Raw genomic sequence first — 17,669 nt, 5'->3', positions numbered from 1 at the left:
CTCGGTCTGTCTCAAAAGTAAATAAACATTAAAAACAAAAAAAAACACACAAGAAGTCACCTTGGCTGTGTGTGGAGGTCAAATGACAGGGAGCAAGACTGGAGGTGGGGAGGCTGGGAGCCTGGTGTGGCATTCAGGAAGCGAGGTGACAGTGACGCGGACTTAGGATAGTGGCAGCCGAGATAGAAAGAAGTAGATTAACGTAGGAACTGTTCCAGAAAGAGAGCTGATTGTGTTCATGCCGGTGTGGACGTGGAGTGAGCACAGTGGGAAGGAGTCGAGCCAGGTTTCTGGCTTGGGGAGCACGTGTCTCGTTGTGTTGGGGGAGGGGTCAACAGTTCCCTTTGGACCCATTGGGCTGGGGGGCCTGGGCCCACCATTTGGAGATGCAGGCAGTTGGGGACAGACTCCAGGGGGGCAGGTCAGGACTGCAGGCATGAAGGTGGCGCTCGAACCCATGAGCTGGCAAAGCGGGGGAGGTGGCCTGCTGCGAGCATGTGGGACGGGAAGAGAAGAGGGTAACGGGTGGGACCTGGAGTTCTTGGAAAGGACAGGGTGTCCTCATGAGGAAGTACTCTGAGGGGTGAAGGCAGTTGGCTTGGTGAGGCTGACGCTCAGGGGAAAGAAGGTTCTGGGCCGGAGCTACGGGAGGTGTCCTTTAGGGAGCAGTAGGAGGTATGAGAGCAGGAGAAATAGACTAGAAAATGTAGTCTTTGTATCTAGAGCATTCCTTCTGGTAACAGATGTGGTCAGCAACTCGGTCGCCAGAGGCCAAGATAATGGGGAGATACCATTCCCAAAGAAGAAGAAGGCGGGGTGACGTGCAGGGGCGATGTTTAAACCCGGGAGGTGAGGATACGAAGACTAAACGTTTCGTCCAGGCTGGACGTAGGTTCCCTTTGGAGGAAGCCTACCAAAGGGGTGATGCCTCTCGCCCTCCCCCGCCCCCATGACCCCGCCAGGCAACTGTGACTGTGCACAAAGTGGCACTGAGCTACCGCGAGGCAGGGAGAGTCACGGCCCGGTGTATGGTCTCTTTTCTCTGGACCAGGCCAAGCCCTCTTTTCAGCTGGACCTGGGGTCCTGGCCTTCCTACGGGAGCCTGACATCTATAAGAACCTCACGAGCAACGTCTCCTTGCTGTCATGGCCGCTGCCCCACCTCCTTCAAGCGTCCCATGCGGAGGACAACGCGGAAGCAAGATATTCCGCTCCGGAGGACAAGACGGCACTGTGGACGTATCGGTACGTGGGTCCCCGAGTCAACACATGTCACCTCTGTTCACACCAAAGTTCTCTTGTGGAAGTGCGCAGCCGAGCAAGTACAGCCACTCTGGGTCTCTTATGTGAAAAATCCCTCTATCTCAAGGGACAAAGAATGGCCCTGTCGGCCTCGGTGGAAGGATGGAGGGCCAGTTTCCCAGCTCCAGGCCCTCTCGCCTAAGGTAGAACCACCTAGGCAGCTATTAAAAAGGTAAAGCAGGCGCGCCTGGGTGGCTCAGTGGGTTAAACGTCTGACCTCAGCCCGGGTCATGATCTCACGGCTTGTGAGTTCGAGCCCCGCATCAGGCTCTGTGCTGACAGCTCGGAGCCCGGAGCCTGCTTCAGATTCTGCGCCTCTCTCTCGCTCTGCCCCTCCCCTGCTCATGCTCTCTCTCTCTCTCTCAAGAATAAATAAACATTAGAAAAAAAAATTAAAAATAAAAAGGTAAGGCAACTGCTTCTCATCTAAGCACCCCCCCCCCCACCTCCAGCCTCGCTAAATTGTGATTGATCAAGGGAAAAACAAAGTCTCTTTTTAATCTCCTGCAGCCTTTCCAGAGCAGGCTGGAGATAAAGACCCCGATCGCTTTTCCCTGAACGGGCTTCACATCATTCATCAAAGGCTATCGCAGACCTCCGGGGACTGTGCTGTCACCAAGATACCTTGTGGTGCAACCGAGCTTGAGAACCGAGTTTGCGAAAACATCACCAAGGTCGGAAAGAGACCCCCTCGGAAAGATCCCCCCACCCCCCACCCACCACCCCCGCCCCCAACCCGGCGGCCGCGGGCTCGAGGGGCTGGATCACAGCAGTAATGTTAAGGGCTCTTTATTATTCAAAAAATAAATAACAAGATAATCACAAGTTCACTCTGGAAACAATGGAGCCTGCAGGTAGATACGAGAGATTTCCTTTAAATACAGTCATTTCGGGAGGAGGAGTGGGCAGGCTGAGAGCGGCTGCCTCTGCTCTCTTCCTCCCACCTACAGTGGTGGAGACGGGACAGGGTTGAAATAAGAGAACCGAGTAGTAACAGCCTGACTGTGTGCGGATGAGGGGGGCGGAGGAGGGAGAGAATGAGTGTGGGGCGGGGGGGAGGCGGGGGGGGGCAGGGTTTTTCAGTTCTCCGCTGCAGCAGACTTTCTAGAGCCTGCCCCCTCCATCGTAGGGGCCGCAGGAACCCGGAACCAACGTCTTCGGCAATCAAAGACATCACCCACGGAAAGACACTGCACGCAAAGACACAAAACTAAACTTGACGAATTTTCTGCCGTTTACTCTGAACTCAATCTGTGCATAATGGTCTCGTCTTTTCGTGGGGCTCTCCGGACGTCTGCCTCGGGTGGGGGGTGGGGGGGCTTGTCGCTTCAGACTATAGACTCTGACGGACCGGGGCCTGCTTGGGCTGCTTGGCCCCGCGGTTCGCGAGTCGCAGCCCTACAGGCCTGGGGGTGTATAATAAATAGTTCTCCGCGAGGAGGATCCTAGGGTTATAAATAGGCAGTTCAACAGGGGGTGGGCTTAACTGCTCTGCTGTACTAGAAGACCACCAGCGTGAGCTCAGCCGCGGCCTGCGAGGTGCCAGTGTTCAGAGTTTGAGCAAGCCAAAAGACGTGAAGCCCGTCCCGTGGCTCACTTGGCTCGGATCAGTCACGTTCACGAACACCGAAGCACCTGGATGCAGTTCGAAGACTCCTCCCAAGTGAATGGATTGCTGCCCACAGGGTTTGGAGGAACTGCGGGCATTCGCAGCTCTGAGTAAGACTCTCTCGGATCCACTCGGGGAATGCAGGCAGAGGCTGGCTATAAACGGAGCTTGACTCGAAGCTTCCCGATTGGAACAGAAGGTGACTTGGGCGTAGATATAATAGAGTCCTTGTCTTTTAACGGCCAGCTGCTTCCCATTCTCGAGGGTTACCAAGTTGCTGCTTATGGTGTAGTAGCCTTTGGGGGCCCACTGGAGAACTGCAATGGAGAGGGGAGATTCATGGTGAGATGACGCGTACGTGGTTCGCATTCTAACACAACACAGAGTCTAATGTGGGACCTGGCTGCCTCTACGAATGAGAGTTTGGGGGGAGAGGGGCTCCTGAGGACCCTTCCGGACCTCCGTCCACGGAGCAGCTACTGACAACTCGGCAGCGGCTTCCGACGGAGCTGGGTTCCAATCCGGGCGTCGTGCAAGCCCGCACAGGTCACTTAACCTCTCTGAGCTTTTTAGTTCCTCCTCTGTAACACGGGGCTGGTAGCACAGCGTCTTTCAGAAACTTGTTCTGAGGATTAAGTACAGCCACTGAACGCGGTGAGTTTCCTTCTTCCTTTAGAGCTTTGGAAGCCGATTTGCCCGTGAACTTTAAGGTGTGAGTGATTTCAAAATTCCACGTCATAAGTCACGCACGCTAACCCGGTCAGACAAAGCCCTTGCTAACAGGAACACTGGCATCTTGCTCTCCTGGGATTTCACAAAGTCCGAGAGCTGCCCGTTCCACGTAGCTCAGCCTTAGCCCACAAGGGGAGAGACCCCATTTCTTCCTCCCCGATCGTGCTGTCGCAAGCCCGACCTGCCTCCCACAGCAAGGACTAAAATTAGGCAAGGAAGTATGAAAATAAACCTGTCATTTCACTGTGTGTTTTGATCTTCCATTGTAGTGGGGCGTCACCAACTTGAAAGTACCTGTGTTCTTGTGGCGAAACCTGAGTACCCACCAACAGTGTGCCATTTTCTCGGCTGAGATGTTGAGTGGGTTCAAAGTAGTGTGTGCGCCCGATTTCAAATCTCAGCTCCCACAGAGAGCTAGACTGCCGGCTGTGGGGGTTGGGGAGAAGTGAAAGTATCGATCATTTGCTTCCTTGAGCTCTTTTTTTTTTTTTTTTTAATTTCCTATTTGGTGGTCTATCGGGGTGTCAGATTCAACCTGTCAAGACTCATCCTTCGGTAACAGGAAAGGCGTCCTGAAATGTCTGACATTTCTTGGCCCTCCAGACCACTCCAGAAAGGACGCTTCATTACGGGGTTTTCACTTTGGGACCGTTTGACAAAACAAGGGCGCGGGTTCTCTATCTTTTAGTCCACCAACATTATTTTCCTAAGCCCTTTTACCTAATCTTTGTCCTTGCTGTGGGATCCAGGTCAAGTTTGTGGCAGCATGAGCGGGCAGGAGTGACGGCTTTGAGACTGGGGTGGGGTGAGGGATGTTACTGTCTTGGCATCTGATCGCCTGTGGGCCTCCTGGGATGCAGATGGGGAAATACACTAGGACCAATATCGATCATGGGTCTTTGGGCAGAATCTGAGCACCGTGGAATATATCCAAGGGCCAGGGTCTAGGTACAGGTGGACAAAGACCAGTGGGAAGCTACTCTTCTAGGTGGTGGCTCTGTTGCTGTCATGCGATCTGGATGTGCCAGTGTCAGGCGAACAGCCACCCCGGACATGCCCGTCGACTTGTGATGTTTTCCCATAAGTGTATTTTCTGAGAATGGCTACTTGGCAGAATTATTAAATGTTGTAGGAACAAGGGGTGGGAACGAAGGGCTTTACGCGGCTCTTCCACCATCTAAAGTACAGAAAAGTAAGCTCAGGAACGACACCTTACATTTGGAGAGCACATGACAGTGTAGCCTTCTTCCACATTGGCTGATGTGACGCTGAGAGCCACCCCGTGAGTCAACGAGGCAGGAAACAGCGGTGAAGGCACTGGCCCGAGCTCATCTAGCAAGTGGTAGTCACGGTCCTGGAATCTCAGGGTTCAAAAACTTCCTATCCGGTGCTCTTCCTTCCATATCATGATCTCCGACAATCATTTATGGGTTACACCCACTGAGACGCCCAAGCTGCCTCAGATATGAGGTGGTGTCTCCTCTCCTCTCTCTCTGTCTTCTATTTCTATCTCTGTCTCTTTCTCATTGTGGGTGTGTGTGTGTGTGTGTGTGTCTCTCTCTCTCTCTCTCTCTCACACACACACACACACACACACACATGCTGTGTTGAACTCCGTTCTGGAGCACTGTGCTACATGTTTTCCCGAGGCGGTTTCACGCTCGTGTGCACATTTCCACCCATTTGTCAGATGCAACGCACTCTCTGGCACTGGCTATCTCAAGGCACACGTTTGGTTGAAAAAGATCTCAGAGCCAGGATGATGGCAGAACACATATGGAAATAAAATCATTCAGAGTTGCAAAGATTACGGCGTGTCGTCTGTTGTTACTTCATCGGAAAAGCTAACGTCCTGGCAACGATCGATCTTTGCAGAATGATTTTACCTTTAATTTCCCCGGGGTTGGCCCCAGTGAGCCTGGGGTTAATCATACAGGGACTGACAGATGGCGGGAAATACCTCCGGAGGCCCATTTACGAACAGTGAAGAGGGGTTAGCATGAGGGATGCTCCCAGTCGGGAGGTCACTCACTCCCTGCCATCTCTTCTATGTTGTCAGAATAATGGTCCCTCCACCCAGCAATTCATCATTTGGAATCGGCCATTGAACAAGAACATAATGAGGACATCGGGACTGCTTCCCACCTCCTTTTGTCCCTTCAAGGCCCATCTGTCCGTCGGAGCTCACTTTGAAGACAAAGGAGGGCGGACGAGAGGTGTATGGGTGGGTTGATAGACTGGGCCCCAGAGGAAGAGAGGAACCTGCCCAGTAGGCCGTGTCGCTTCAGCATCCCCGCCCTCCCGCCCGGGTGCCCGACTCAGGTGCTTTGGACTTACCAGACGCTGTGCTACTGCTGGCCTCACTTATGACATGTGCTGCAACTCGAGGATCCTGGTCGCCTGAAATTGAAACCAAGAGCCAACTGTCAGGCCAAGAGCAATGCGAAACTGCCCGCAGAGCCATTGGGTCTAGTTCTCAGCCACGTAAGAGAGGCCGGGCTTAAACCGGTTACGCAAAAGGAAAGGTAAAGTGGTCTGAAGTCCCTGCCACAGGGACAGGTTGGTTTTGAGAATCTGAACGCCTGAACCGGCGCTTGGCACCGAGGCTGCTCCCCTCATGGCTCTTCGATACCCGACTCCTCTCTACCTACGTGGACTCCGGCTAAACTCCTGGTCTCCATGAAACGTATTTGGAAGCTTTGCTTTTGGAAACAGCTCCCATCCGCTGGGGATCTCACTGGGCGCCCAGGCCGTGTCTGATGTGGTCAGGCAACAGGCCAAACTATTGTGCCTATCTCGAGTTGTTTCTCGTGTAGAAAGCTTGCTTTTTATTTATTTATTTATTTATTTTTCAACGTTTTTATTTATTTTTGGGACAGAGAGAGACAGAGCATGAACGGGGGAGGGGCAGAGAGAGAGGGAGACACAGAATCGGAAACAGGCTCCAGGCTCCGAGCCATCAGCCCAGAGCCTGACGCGGGGCTCGAACTCACGGACCGCGAGATCGTGACCTGGCTGAAGTCGGACGCTTAACTGACTGCGCCACCCAGGCGCCCCAAAAAGCTTGCTTTTTAATCAGATGTGTTGATCTCCTGAGTGCAGAGACTATGAGGAAGTTTCTCCCCCCCCCCCCAGTAATGGGCCTGATGTCAGACACCTTGCAGGTGCCCTATAAATATTGAATCAAATTGCATGACCTAGATAAGCAGTTTCGTCAAGTTGATCCTTTCCCTGCAGAGCGCTAGACAGCATCCATGTGAACTGGTTCCTCAAATTTCATTCTGAGGACAAAAACCTTCGTGGAAATCAGATGACCCGTTTCGAGTGTCCAGAAAAGGAGGTGGGCGGGAGAGGAAAGGCCCTAGAAAGCATCATAGGAGGAACAGTGGAAGACACTGGGGGCGTTCAGCCTGGAGAAGACAAGGCTCAAGGGCCACGACTGCTGTTTTCAACATCTGGACAGTTGCTGCATAAGAAGAATTCTGCTTTGCTCAGTACGGCCCCCAAGAGCAGAACTGGGTCCAGTGAGTAGGAGATTACAGGAACGACTTTGAACTCCAGAGGAGAAAAGATTTCTCTCGAGTGGTATAGCAATCTTATTATCATTATTAGAGCCACTTAAAAATGGACCCAGATGATTAATGAGACAGAAGGTGCCTAGGCATGTTGGACCAGAGGACAGATGGTCAGTGCCGTTGTGAAGGAGATGCGTATCGTGTGGGTGGTGCTACATTTGAGAACCCTTCCAGTCGAGACCCTTTCCGCCCCTGAGATGTTTGAGATGTTCTGACATCTCAGAAGAGTAGAACGTTGTCACACGGTATCGTTCCTCGATCCCAGATGCTCCACTGGCCACGGTCCCCCATGAAAACCTGTTGTCGCTGAGCGGTGAACGCCCCTGCTCCCAAATGATGACTTCCCCATAGACACGTATAAACAAAGCCTTCCCAAATCGCAGGCATTAGAGAAGGTGTCAATTTGGCCATCGTATTCCTGTTTTATTTCTAGGGCTAAAAGTTCCCTCATTCATCAACCGGGCTGTTCAGTGTCATCAGCCCAAAGCTTCCTTTTAGTTTTTAAGTATTCATAAAAATGAGTAGAGAGCAACCTACCTTTTTGCATCGCAACATTTTCTTTCTTCGTTTCTTTGTTTAGCATTATCTCCTAAAATAAGAATCATTGCAAAAGGTCATTTTGACAGGAAATCGGGCGTGGGGGTTTTAGAGGTATCATTCATTGGGCGTCTGTCATTGCTTTATCGCCTGTTCCTGGTGAGCATGACCCCAGCCTCCCTGCCTCTGACAGGTATTGACAAGTAATGCTGAATGGGGAGACGTTTCTACCCTGGGAACTAGTATATAGAATGATATTAAACACGAAGCACGGTGTGTGTCTATTGGAATAAAATTGGTCTGAAATCTCTCAGGAAATGGTAAGAGTAAGTTCGACCTTGGGAAGAAATTCCAGACGATGAAAAGACCCTCAGACATTTTTTTTTTTTTATCCCGGTCAAGGGGATGAGGGGATTCTCTGGTTGCTGGTCGCCTTGCGTGGCCTGTATTTATCTAGAGTAATCAGCAGATGGGAGACACAGATAATCTCCCAGTGATGCCAGCGTTCAAAGGCAAATGCAACACTTCTTAAGGGGTTTCTTTTCACTTAGCAACTGGGGAAAGCTGGAGGTACTCAAAGAAGTTAACAGGGACAGCCCTCAACGCAAGCAGGAAGGTAATAATGGCTACGGCTGCCATTTTGAAGATCCTGGATACAAGGCCCGGAGGGCTTAACTGGCTGGCATGAGGTCACCCAAGGGGTCTGGGGGTGGAAACCAAGAGATCACATTCAGAGGCCGACTGAGCTCACGCCATCACTCTGGACTCTAAATACAAGGGAGGAACACGGTAGTATTTTCACATCTGATCATCAAAGTCCCATCACCGGACTCCATTTTCTATAGGGCCCTTCCTTTTCCGTTCTTCCCCAGAAGGAATCCGTGGCGGTACTGTTGGGGGTCTCGTTGTAGGCTCAGCTCGGTTGCCAGATGTGAGGGTGTAAGCCACAGAGCCCTAGCGGGGAATCTGAGCCTCGAAATGCTCACAGGGGCCCGCAGGGCTTTAACTTTCCACTTGAGCTAGACTGTGGCGCTGAGAAAGTGCGGTGACAGGAAAATGTTTGTGAGACAGCAAGTAAACAAATGAGTATTTAGTGTCTTTTCAAAAATGGAGTGTGATGATCGAGGGTGAGATACTTTTAGGCTACGTGAAAACGTGAAGTCAGCAAAGTTTGTCTTTTATGTGCCCAGCCTTGCCTTTCTGTGAACTTTCCCTCAGCCGCACTCCCCAGAGCCTTTTTCCCCCTTGCTTCACTCCCCACCTCGACTGAAAGACTTCTTAAAGTTGACTTTCAGAAAATCTGGGACTGGTTATTTCTCTCTTAGTGGGAGGTCTATGTGGCAGGGATGGACAGGCGGACCTTTACCTTGAAGAGGAAATGCTTTGACACCTCAAAGACGTCTCAGGCCTCAGTGGGCAGACGACCCTGGAACCGACCAGTCTAGCGGGGTGGGTGGGTAGTATGTTTTAGTGTGAAATTACACTATTCAACATGCTGCCTCCACTTACCCTAGCATAAACCCTGAATCCCATCCTGTCCAAGTGACAGGTAGGTGTTGCCTGCCTCAGGAGATAATGAGTTGCCTGTTACTAGAGGTGTCCAGAGTTTGGTGACCGCTGGGTAGGGACTACTGGGGAGAAAACTGAAGTCCTGGGTTGATAATTGCATCTGGTGATTTCTTTCTTTCTTTTTTTTTTTTTAAAAGTAGGTTTTATGCTCAGCGTGGAGCCCAGTGCAAAGCTTGAACTCACGACCCTGAGATCAAGACCTGAGCTGAGGTCAAGAGACAGACACCGACTGAGCCACCCAGGCACCCTTGGATCCGGTGATCTCTAGGACCCCTTCAAGTCCTATGATTTGGAGCCCCCAAAATCAAACCTTAGGTTGCCCTGGACCAGTCAGACCGTGAACCCCAGAAAGAAAGCCTGTTAACGCTCACTAAGAATATTAAAATCCAGTTTGGGGTTACTATGCGGTTGGCCTGTTGGATTTTTTTTTAAGATTCCAAAATATTGTTTAGAATGAGAAATTTGGGAGAACGGATATTGGAAAGGGGGTCGGTCTTGGAAAAGGACTCGTTGTCTAACCACTGCGCGTATCATAGGTACACAGGGCTTCCTCTGTCACACGCGAGGAGCCCTGGGTGGCATGTTGAGAAGGTCTGCCTTTCTGGCATGTGAGACTTTGGAGCTGTCACTATTTTTAGGCAAGCAGCTGGAGGGGCCAAGCCGGCTGTCCTCCTCCCTCCTATCCTGGGAGGCTGGCTTGGGAAGTTTTACACATCTGACCTAAAATAGAGCCGTTAGCAATGGGCAGTGGAACTGTAAAACTCTCAGTAAGAAAGAGGGAGGAGAAAACCCAACAGCCACTCGCACTGCCCTGGAGGGAACGCAAGGCTGATCGTATAATTACAGCACGGCAGAGCAGATAATCTCAGCCCTCTCACTTACAGACGAGAAAACAGGCCCAGGGAGGTGAAGTCACTTGCCCAAGGTCACACGGCCGAGCGCACTAAGTAGGCCAGTTGGATGACTGACTGTTGTTCTGAAAGTGGCTTTAATTTTACAACACCTCCCAATGCCCCGTGGTTCTGGCGAGAATCCTTGAAGAACCAGAGAAACTCAAGTCATGAGAAACTCAAGTCGTTTCCAAGCCTAACAGAGAAAGAGGAGTCTCCATCTAAACCCTAGGTTGGCGTAAAGAACGCAAAAGCCGGCAGCAGATTTGGGCTGCGTTCTGATTCCTGTAGGTGACACCTTCACAGGCTTCGGAGTCTTCGCTATTGGATTAAATTCCACCTCAGGGACAGTGCAGGACAGGCGTAAGCTCAGGTTGCATCGTAAGCCCTTTACTCCCGGGTTGAATTGCAGAGCATGTATGTATGTATGTATGTATGTATTTATTTATGTTTATTTATTTTGAGACACAGAGGGTGAGTGCGAGCAGGGGAGGAGCAGAGAGAGAGGGAGAGAGAGAGAGAGAGAGAGAGAGAGAGAGAACCCCAAGCAGGCTCCACGCTGTCAGCACAGAGCCCGATGCGGGGCTCGAACTCACGAACCGTGAGATGGTGACCTGAGCTGAAATCAAGAGTCGGATGCTTCACCCACTGAGCCACCCAGGAGTCCCTAAACTATACATCATTTATACGTGAGAACCAACTCCTGTTGGCTTATCTAGATACCGCCCCCCCCCCCCGATTGGCACAAAACTGCCTTCAACGTGGGGAGCTGCTTCCTATTCACGGCCCCAAAGCGAGCTGAGGGCCAAGGGTACTTAGTGCTCTGAGAGCAGAACAGGCAGAAAGACTTTTTGATGCTCTGCCTCAGGAGAAGGAGCTTCTAGACCCCTTGTCCGTGATGATGGAGTCCATGTTGTAAATGACATTCTAAAACTTCTTGTTTGGGGTACCCTTTAGAGGCCCCAGTGACTACAGTGATTTCCTGCTGGGTCCTCTGTCCGTCTCAGGTGTTGCCCGGCCCTAGGGCGGACTGGCTTCACCGGCAAGTGGTGTTACGTAGGGTCTGGTGTGAGCGGCACCGAGAAAGTCCGTCCCCCTTTCCCCACACCTCTCCCCACGAGCAAAGGAAAAGACCTCCCTTTGGTGGCGCCTGAAATTCTGTCACCGGAGAAACATTCCTTCCAGTGTGACAGCATCAGCCTTGCGAAGTCCCTGGTACCCACCGTAGCCACCTAGCGTGGTGGAGGCAGGACCGTAACGTGGCCACAGGTCCCCGGTGAGAAGGCATCGAGGTTTGGATGGAAAGACAAGAAAATACCGGAGGACAAAGTCGGTGTCCTTCGTCATGTTCACAGAGGCGGCTGCATGTGTGAGCCCGTGATGTGTGCGAATGCGGCCGTGAGAGCGCGTAATGTCCCCGGGAGAGGCCTTTTTGTTCTTCTCAAGAACGTTCCTGTGAACACGCGCCCCTTCCATTCTCCTTTCCCTTTTAACATGGGATCTCGGCTTCTTTTTTCCTTTCCTTTTTTTTTTGGGGGGGGGGGGGGGGGGAGGGGGATACCTTTACCCACGTGTATGTATGCACCTACGTATGTTGGTATATGAAACAAATGTCTACACTTTTACATTGCCAGGTTTCCGTCTCCCGACCTAGCAAAAGCAGTAAAGCGTTTCGATGACACTTTAACGAACAACTGGGCTCCTTACCTTGAGAAAGGCTTCAAACCGGCTTTTAATTTCCTCACAGTTCAGTAAGGATAAGGCCCCCTCTCCTTTGTTGCATTTCTGTAATGTTTTCATGAACACAAAATCTTCATAGAGATTCCTTTCATCTTCTATCTGTGAAGGGACAGGGACATGAGAAACATAATTCTGGAACATGCAGCTAATGGCGATTACACTGACAGGTAGAAATCACAGCCGTTCTAATCATATTCTAGAATGATCTATCCCTCATGGGTCCAGTAATGATCGGTCACTGTGAGCCCAGTCTATAAAACAGTTTTCTGCTGAGCTCGTTTGCCTACTTCATTTTAGTTTGTGCATTTGACTGAAAGAGCCCACCAGGCCAAACACAAACAAACAGACCCAGAACCCCCCCGTCTTTTCGCAGCTGTGAAAGCTAAAACTTGACTAACCCAGTGGATGGCCTCGACCATCCCTGCCCCTCCTTATCCTGATGGTAACCTTCACGGCCTTAGTTCTAGGCTGGCCTCCCAACAGAGGGCATTCAAACATCCCTGGGAACATGCAGCCTCCGGAGGCCGAACGCCCACCATTCCTACACCCGGACTTTTCGGACCAGCCAGATAATTGATCAAGTTTCTCCTCTTCATATATGATCGATGTTTTGTTGGCCCGGCCGGCAATGCCCCGCGGGGGAAGTGGATAGACACACGGAGACAGGATAAATCCTAACGGTTATTTTTCCCTCGGGATGCAAAACCGCCTGCTAAGTTGCTCCACTGTTCTGTTCCTGGAAGTCCAGCCGCTTAAGAAGGTAAAAGCCCTCGGAGGGAGACTGAGGGGCTTGCAGCTACCATCAGTGTTGGAGGAATTACAGAGAGAACGCCACGTTTGCCGTACATGTGCAAATTCTGGGACTTAGCCGTGCCTGCGCTGCTCTGGAGCACTAGGACGTTTCAGATCAAATTCACACTCTCCTCTAGTCAGCAATTAAAAAACAAAAGTTGTCTCTAGCAGAAGAAAAGTGTAGTTTTTAAGCAAAACTTGAGCGAATAACCACAGCTAGTGTCCGCATAGGACAAAGCCTGTTCGAAGCTTGCTACAAAGGCCAAATTCACTTAACCTGCGGGGTGGACACTACTCTCGTCCCCATTTCTCGAATGTGGAAACTGAGGCCTAGAAATAGAAAATGACTTGCCCGGGATCACGGGGCCAATAGGGAGCCGAGTCGCGGTTTGAACCCAAGCAGTCTGACTCTAGAGCCCAGGCTCTGGCCCAGAGACCAGAAGAGGACACCTTGTCCTCCAGGACGAGGTGCCGAACGTGATGCCACAAGACCATGTCTCTAGTTGGGTTCCTACCATTGCCCATCGGGGCAGAACGGACCCCAACCGACCCGCCCGGCGGTAAGGACCCCCACACGTAATCAATAAGGGCTTGTGGTTCGTCTTACCTTGTCCAGTCTTCTGTGAAGATACACAGCAAAGAGTGCTGACCCAATCATCTGGGTGATGAGAAACACAGTAAGTAGATACATAAAAATTTTCATACTGACGGGTGGTCCAGGGGCCACGGAGCGGGGAGCAGTTTGGCTATATGTTTCGATCATGCTGTGTTAGAGTTGGAACGAGATCTTCAGACCGAGGAGGTGGCAGCAGCAGCATGAGAACACTGTCAAAGTGGCCACCTTACTCAGGATTAGTTAAGAGCGCACAATCGTTGCAGCCCACACTTCCTGGAAATTGTGTTTCGCAGTCTTCTCTCCCAGCAAAAAAAAAAAAAAAAAAAAAAAAAAAAAAAAAAAAAGTTACGTAAAGGTTTTTCTTTTCTTTTCTTTTCTTTTTTTTTTTTAATTCTACCCATATCATTCCCTTCCAGGCTTTCCCTTTTGTTAGTAAAGAAGAAACAAGTTTCTTCTTCCATACATTCATTCTTGCCTTGAAATGTCACAGGCTTCTTAACAGACAATGGCAGTGTTTTTCCTATCGCTAACTTTCTGGGTTCACCAGTTTCAAGGAAAGTGACAAATTCATCCACCAGCAACCGACTTATTTCAATTTCAATCTTACTAATACCACCCAGGAACCTGGCGTATGGGGAAAGAAACAAACGTCAACAAAAGTTTGGATTGATTTTGTGGCTGCTGGGCCACTGGCGAATTGCTCCTCGAGACTCCTTTCATCTTTAAAACCCAACGAAATCCCAGAAGCTTGTCAAGTCGGGTCTGCATGGCATAAAGCACAAAGGAGGGCTGACAATTATTAAATAGAATTTAGCTGGAAAGGTAATTCGAGAAAAATAAATTTCTCCAAGGCCAAGAGGAGTAGGGTCTTGAAAGAAATCAGTCCCAAGCTCTGGGATCGAGGTTAAAGTGGGAATCTTGGCTTGACTTAGCCGGATTGCTTGTCTACGCTGTTCTAATCTGTCAGATAATGGCTCGGAATAGAGACAATAGGCTCCAGTTAAGAGACCTGAAATCTAGCCCTTGCTCCACCAACAAATCGCTATGGACCTCAGACAAATCACTTGACCTCTCCAGGTCTCAGTTTCCCCATCTCCAAAGAGCTGCCTTGCCTAGCCTACAGGCTGTTGTGAAGATCAAATAAAAACGTGCACAGGGGCGCCCGGGTGGCTCTGTCGGTTAAGCGTCCGACTTCGGCTCAGGTCATGATCTCACAGCTCGTGGGTTCGAGCCCCGCGTCGGGCTCTGTGCTGACAGCTCGGAGCCTGGAGCCTGTTTCGGATTCTGTGTCTCCCTCTCTCTCTGCCCCTCCCCCGTTCATGCTCTGTCTCGCTCTGTCTCAAAAATAAATAAACGTTAAAAAAAAAAAAACTTCAAAAAAGGTGCACAAAAGATCTTTGAGACGTGTTAAGCAATAGACAAACAAGTCGCCCTGAATTTGGGGGAAATGGTTTAGCCGAAGAGAGTGAGTTTTCGAAATAATTGTTACCTCCTTACACGCTAGTAAAAACCAAGAGAACAACAACGTCAAAAACACCCAACGTTTTGACAACACATTGAATCATTGAGGGGTGTAGGATTATGCATTTCTCAATGGTTTTTGCGTCGTCTCATCAGATTGTCTTCAAAATAAAAGCAGCTGTGGAAATCCCTACCCCACATCCCAACCTGGTCAAGAAACCATGATGAGATCACTTTGGTGATTCCTATAAAATTGTTTTGAGAGACAAATAGGAAATGTAACAAAGTGCTCCGGCAGGCACACTCTCTGTATAGTTAGCACCTGCTCTCTTCCCCTCCCACGCGTCAGCATCCTGTCCCGGGCCCAGATCTGTGCAGCTCCTCACTGCATCTGCCAAGTAGGTGGCTTCGATGCACATGATAAACTTCCATCCGTCAGGTCAGAGGCTTCAGTTCTTAGACAAGTAACCTCCGTTCCGCTGAAGGAAAACGATCACGGGCGCCAAGAGAGGGGCTCGGGGACTTCTCCAAAGCCGGTTTCGTGTGGAAAGCAGATCACAGAATGCCAGAACGGCGAGGGCCCTGCCAAGATCAGCTCGGCCAACCGCCCAGGGACAGGACGCCGAAGGGACCCCAGAGATGGGGGCAACGGCCGGCTTCATTTCACGTGACCGCCTTTAAGAAAAAGTTGTCCGATCTCCTTGCTTCCCGCTTTCTCAACTTCAGCCCCCTGCAGTCTGACTTCCACCCCCAACGTTCCCCGGGAACTACCCACACCACTAGTAGCCCAACCGTTTGGGCCGAATCCTTTCTTAGAGTGCATTTTGCGTGACCTTTCTATTAGTCTGTTGACCTACGATTCTGTTGTCACCCTTCTAGCGTTGCCCACTTGCCTCTCAGAATACTTCTTTGTGTGATCCCCTTTTTTTCTTTGTTCCCCTTAAAACTTTGGTATTCCCGGGGCGCCTGGGTGGCTCAGTCGGTTAGGCGTCCGGCTTCGGCTCAGGTCATGATCTCGCAGTCTGTGAGTTCGAGCCCCGCGTCGGGCTCTGGGCTGACAGCTCAGAGCCTGGAGCCTGTTTCAGATTCTGTGTCTCCCTCTCTCTGACCCTCCCCCGTTCATGCTCTGTCTCTCTCTGTCTCAGAAATAAACATAAAAAAACAAAAAAACTTTGATATTCCCTATCCTTACCCTCCTCTCCTCCCTGCGCCTCCCCTCCGCACCTCTCACTCTACACGTTTTCCTTGGGCGATTCCCATCCACCCTCAGGGTTTTCACTATGACCCTCACTGTGATAAATCCCAAGTCTATAACCATGGCCTTGAGTCTCAGATTTGTAAGTACAGCTACCGCTCAACGGCTCCACTTGGGCATCCCAAAGCCACCTCACATTTGCACACCCCTACCCTTGACTCCACTTCCTGCCCAGCCCCGTTCTCCCTCAAGGTTCTTCCCATCTTGGGGAAGAGTGCTGCTACACCCACCTAACTGCCTGGGTCAGAGACCTGGATGCCAGCCACGACTCTTCCCTACCTCTTGCCCAGATTCCTCCCCAATCCCAGTGGCTTCTTCTTCCCCAAAGCTTCTCGATAGCCATTACTCTTTTCCTGTCAACATCTGAGTCTAGTCCCACATCCCCTCTCTCCTAGATTACTGACTTGCATTCTCCTAATGTATCTCCTTGCTTCCCTTCCTGCCCTGCCCCACCCACCCTTCGTACTGCCAGCAGAACGTTAATTCTGAATCTTGTAACTGACCATCTCATCTAATCTGACCTGACTCCCTCAGACTCTGCCCCAGACCCAGGGAAACAGATTGGCAGTGCCCCGGCATGTTCAACATGGATGGGATTCGCTCCAGAATAGCTTGCTTGCCCTTCAATCCTGGAAGCCTCCTCTTTCTTTCGTCCTTCTTCTGCCTGGTCCTCTACAACAATTGGCTGCCTTTCCGACTTCCAAACTTGAGCTCTAGTTTCTGATTTCTGATTCTGTATCAATTTGTCCTTTGTGTCAGGACATCCCACACCCGTCTCTCCTCCCAAAAAGAGTGGCCTTGCCCTGGTGTTGGCCCCCTTTAAAAATCTTCGGCTGCCTAGGGACGCCTGGGTGGCTCAGTCAGTTAAGCGTCCGACTCTCGATTTCAGCTCAGGTCATGATCTCCCGGTTCATGGGTTCAAGCCCCGCGTCAGGCTCCGCGTTGACAGCGTGGAGCCTGCTTGGGATTCCCTCTCTCCCTCCCTCTCTCTCAGAATAAGTACACATTAAAAAAATTCTCCAGCCGCCTAATGCATCCAGAAGTGATTCTTAAACTTAGTTTCCAAGAGATCCGTAGATCTCTGGAGCGCGCAAAAGTGCCTACAACCAAGGTCAAATAATAGCCATCTTTTTCTGAATTCACAGAGAGCATTAAGTTAATAGGTTGGGTCACTTTTCGGTTTTTCTTATGCAAACTTTTCTTAAATCTCTGTCCCCTTGTTTTACTGCCGCTCTCCTGCTAACTAGTGACTGCATTGCCGCGAATAAGTACCAAGGGAAAAATTCAGAAAACAATGGATCATACCTCAACAGTTTGTCTTGGGTGTGCGTATGCTTGTGGTTGTGATTTTATATTGATAACCTAGAACACCGTCATAGTTTCTGCTAGGAAAATTATTTCCAGTACATATGAAAGAGTTAAATGTATCAGCATTTTGTTTGTTCTACAAAGGGCCTCACACGGACTCTTTGCCCTGAACATGTCTGGAAAACCCTAGCCTAGGGCACGGCGTCTCAATTCTTAGCCCAACACACGACCTGTCCCCTGCCACGTCAAGCCAGGTTTATCCCCCTAAACGTGCTGTTCCTGCT

The 17,669-nt window shown here is 50.6% G+C and overlaps 1 protein-coding gene and 1 long non-coding RNA gene across 2 annotated transcripts; one reads left to right on the top strand and one right to left on the bottom strand.

Moving 5' to 3' along the window:
• The first annotated feature begins 400 nt into the window (after positions 1-400).
• On the top strand, positions 401-2,324 carry LOC116737901. The gene is made up of 2 exons (XR_004343229.1): positions 401-1,244; positions 1,812-2,324. It is a non-coding gene; the product is annotated as an uncharacterized LOC116737901 (long non-coding RNA).
• A 188-nt stretch (positions 2,325-2,512) lies between these two features.
• Positions 2,513-13,612, bottom strand: CD40LG (CD40 ligand). The gene is made up of 5 exons (XM_030305717.1): positions 13,353-13,612; positions 11,921-12,052; positions 7,755-7,806; positions 5,980-6,042; positions 2,513-3,227 (listed from the first exon to the last, which is right to left on the bottom strand). Exons 1-5 carry the CDS (start codon positions 13,506-13,508, stop codon positions 2,851-2,853), a joined length of 780 nt encoding a protein of 259 aa, XP_030161577.1. The 5' UTR covers positions 13,509-13,612; the 3' UTR covers positions 2,513-2,850.
• Between the last annotated feature and the right edge of the window lie 4,057 nt (positions 13,613-17,669).

The sequence above is a fragment of the Lynx canadensis genome, chromosome X (genome assembly GCF_007474595.2).
Source record: "Lynx canadensis isolate LIC74 chromosome X, mLynCan4.pri.v2, whole genome shotgun sequence".
NCBI lineage: Eukaryota > Metazoa > Chordata > Mammalia > Carnivora > Felidae > Lynx > Lynx canadensis.
This window is presented reverse-complemented; position numbering and strand designations above follow the sequence as displayed.

Bases quoted from the DNA above. Each gene is read 5' to 3' on its own strand.
- CD40LG (XM_030305717.1), bottom strand. From the start codon at position 13,508: ATGATCGAAACATATAGCCAAACTGCTCCCCGCTCCGTGGCCCCTGGA. The intron at 7,807-11,920 runs GTAAGGAGCCCA...TTCTTATTTTAG, and splicing joins GGTTTGAAGCCTTTCTCAAG to GAGATAATGCTAAACAAAGA. The intron at 3,228-5,979 runs GTAAGTCCAAAG...TCTCCATTGCAG, and splicing joins CAGCAGTAGCACAGCGTCTG to TTCTCCAGTGGGCCCCCAAA.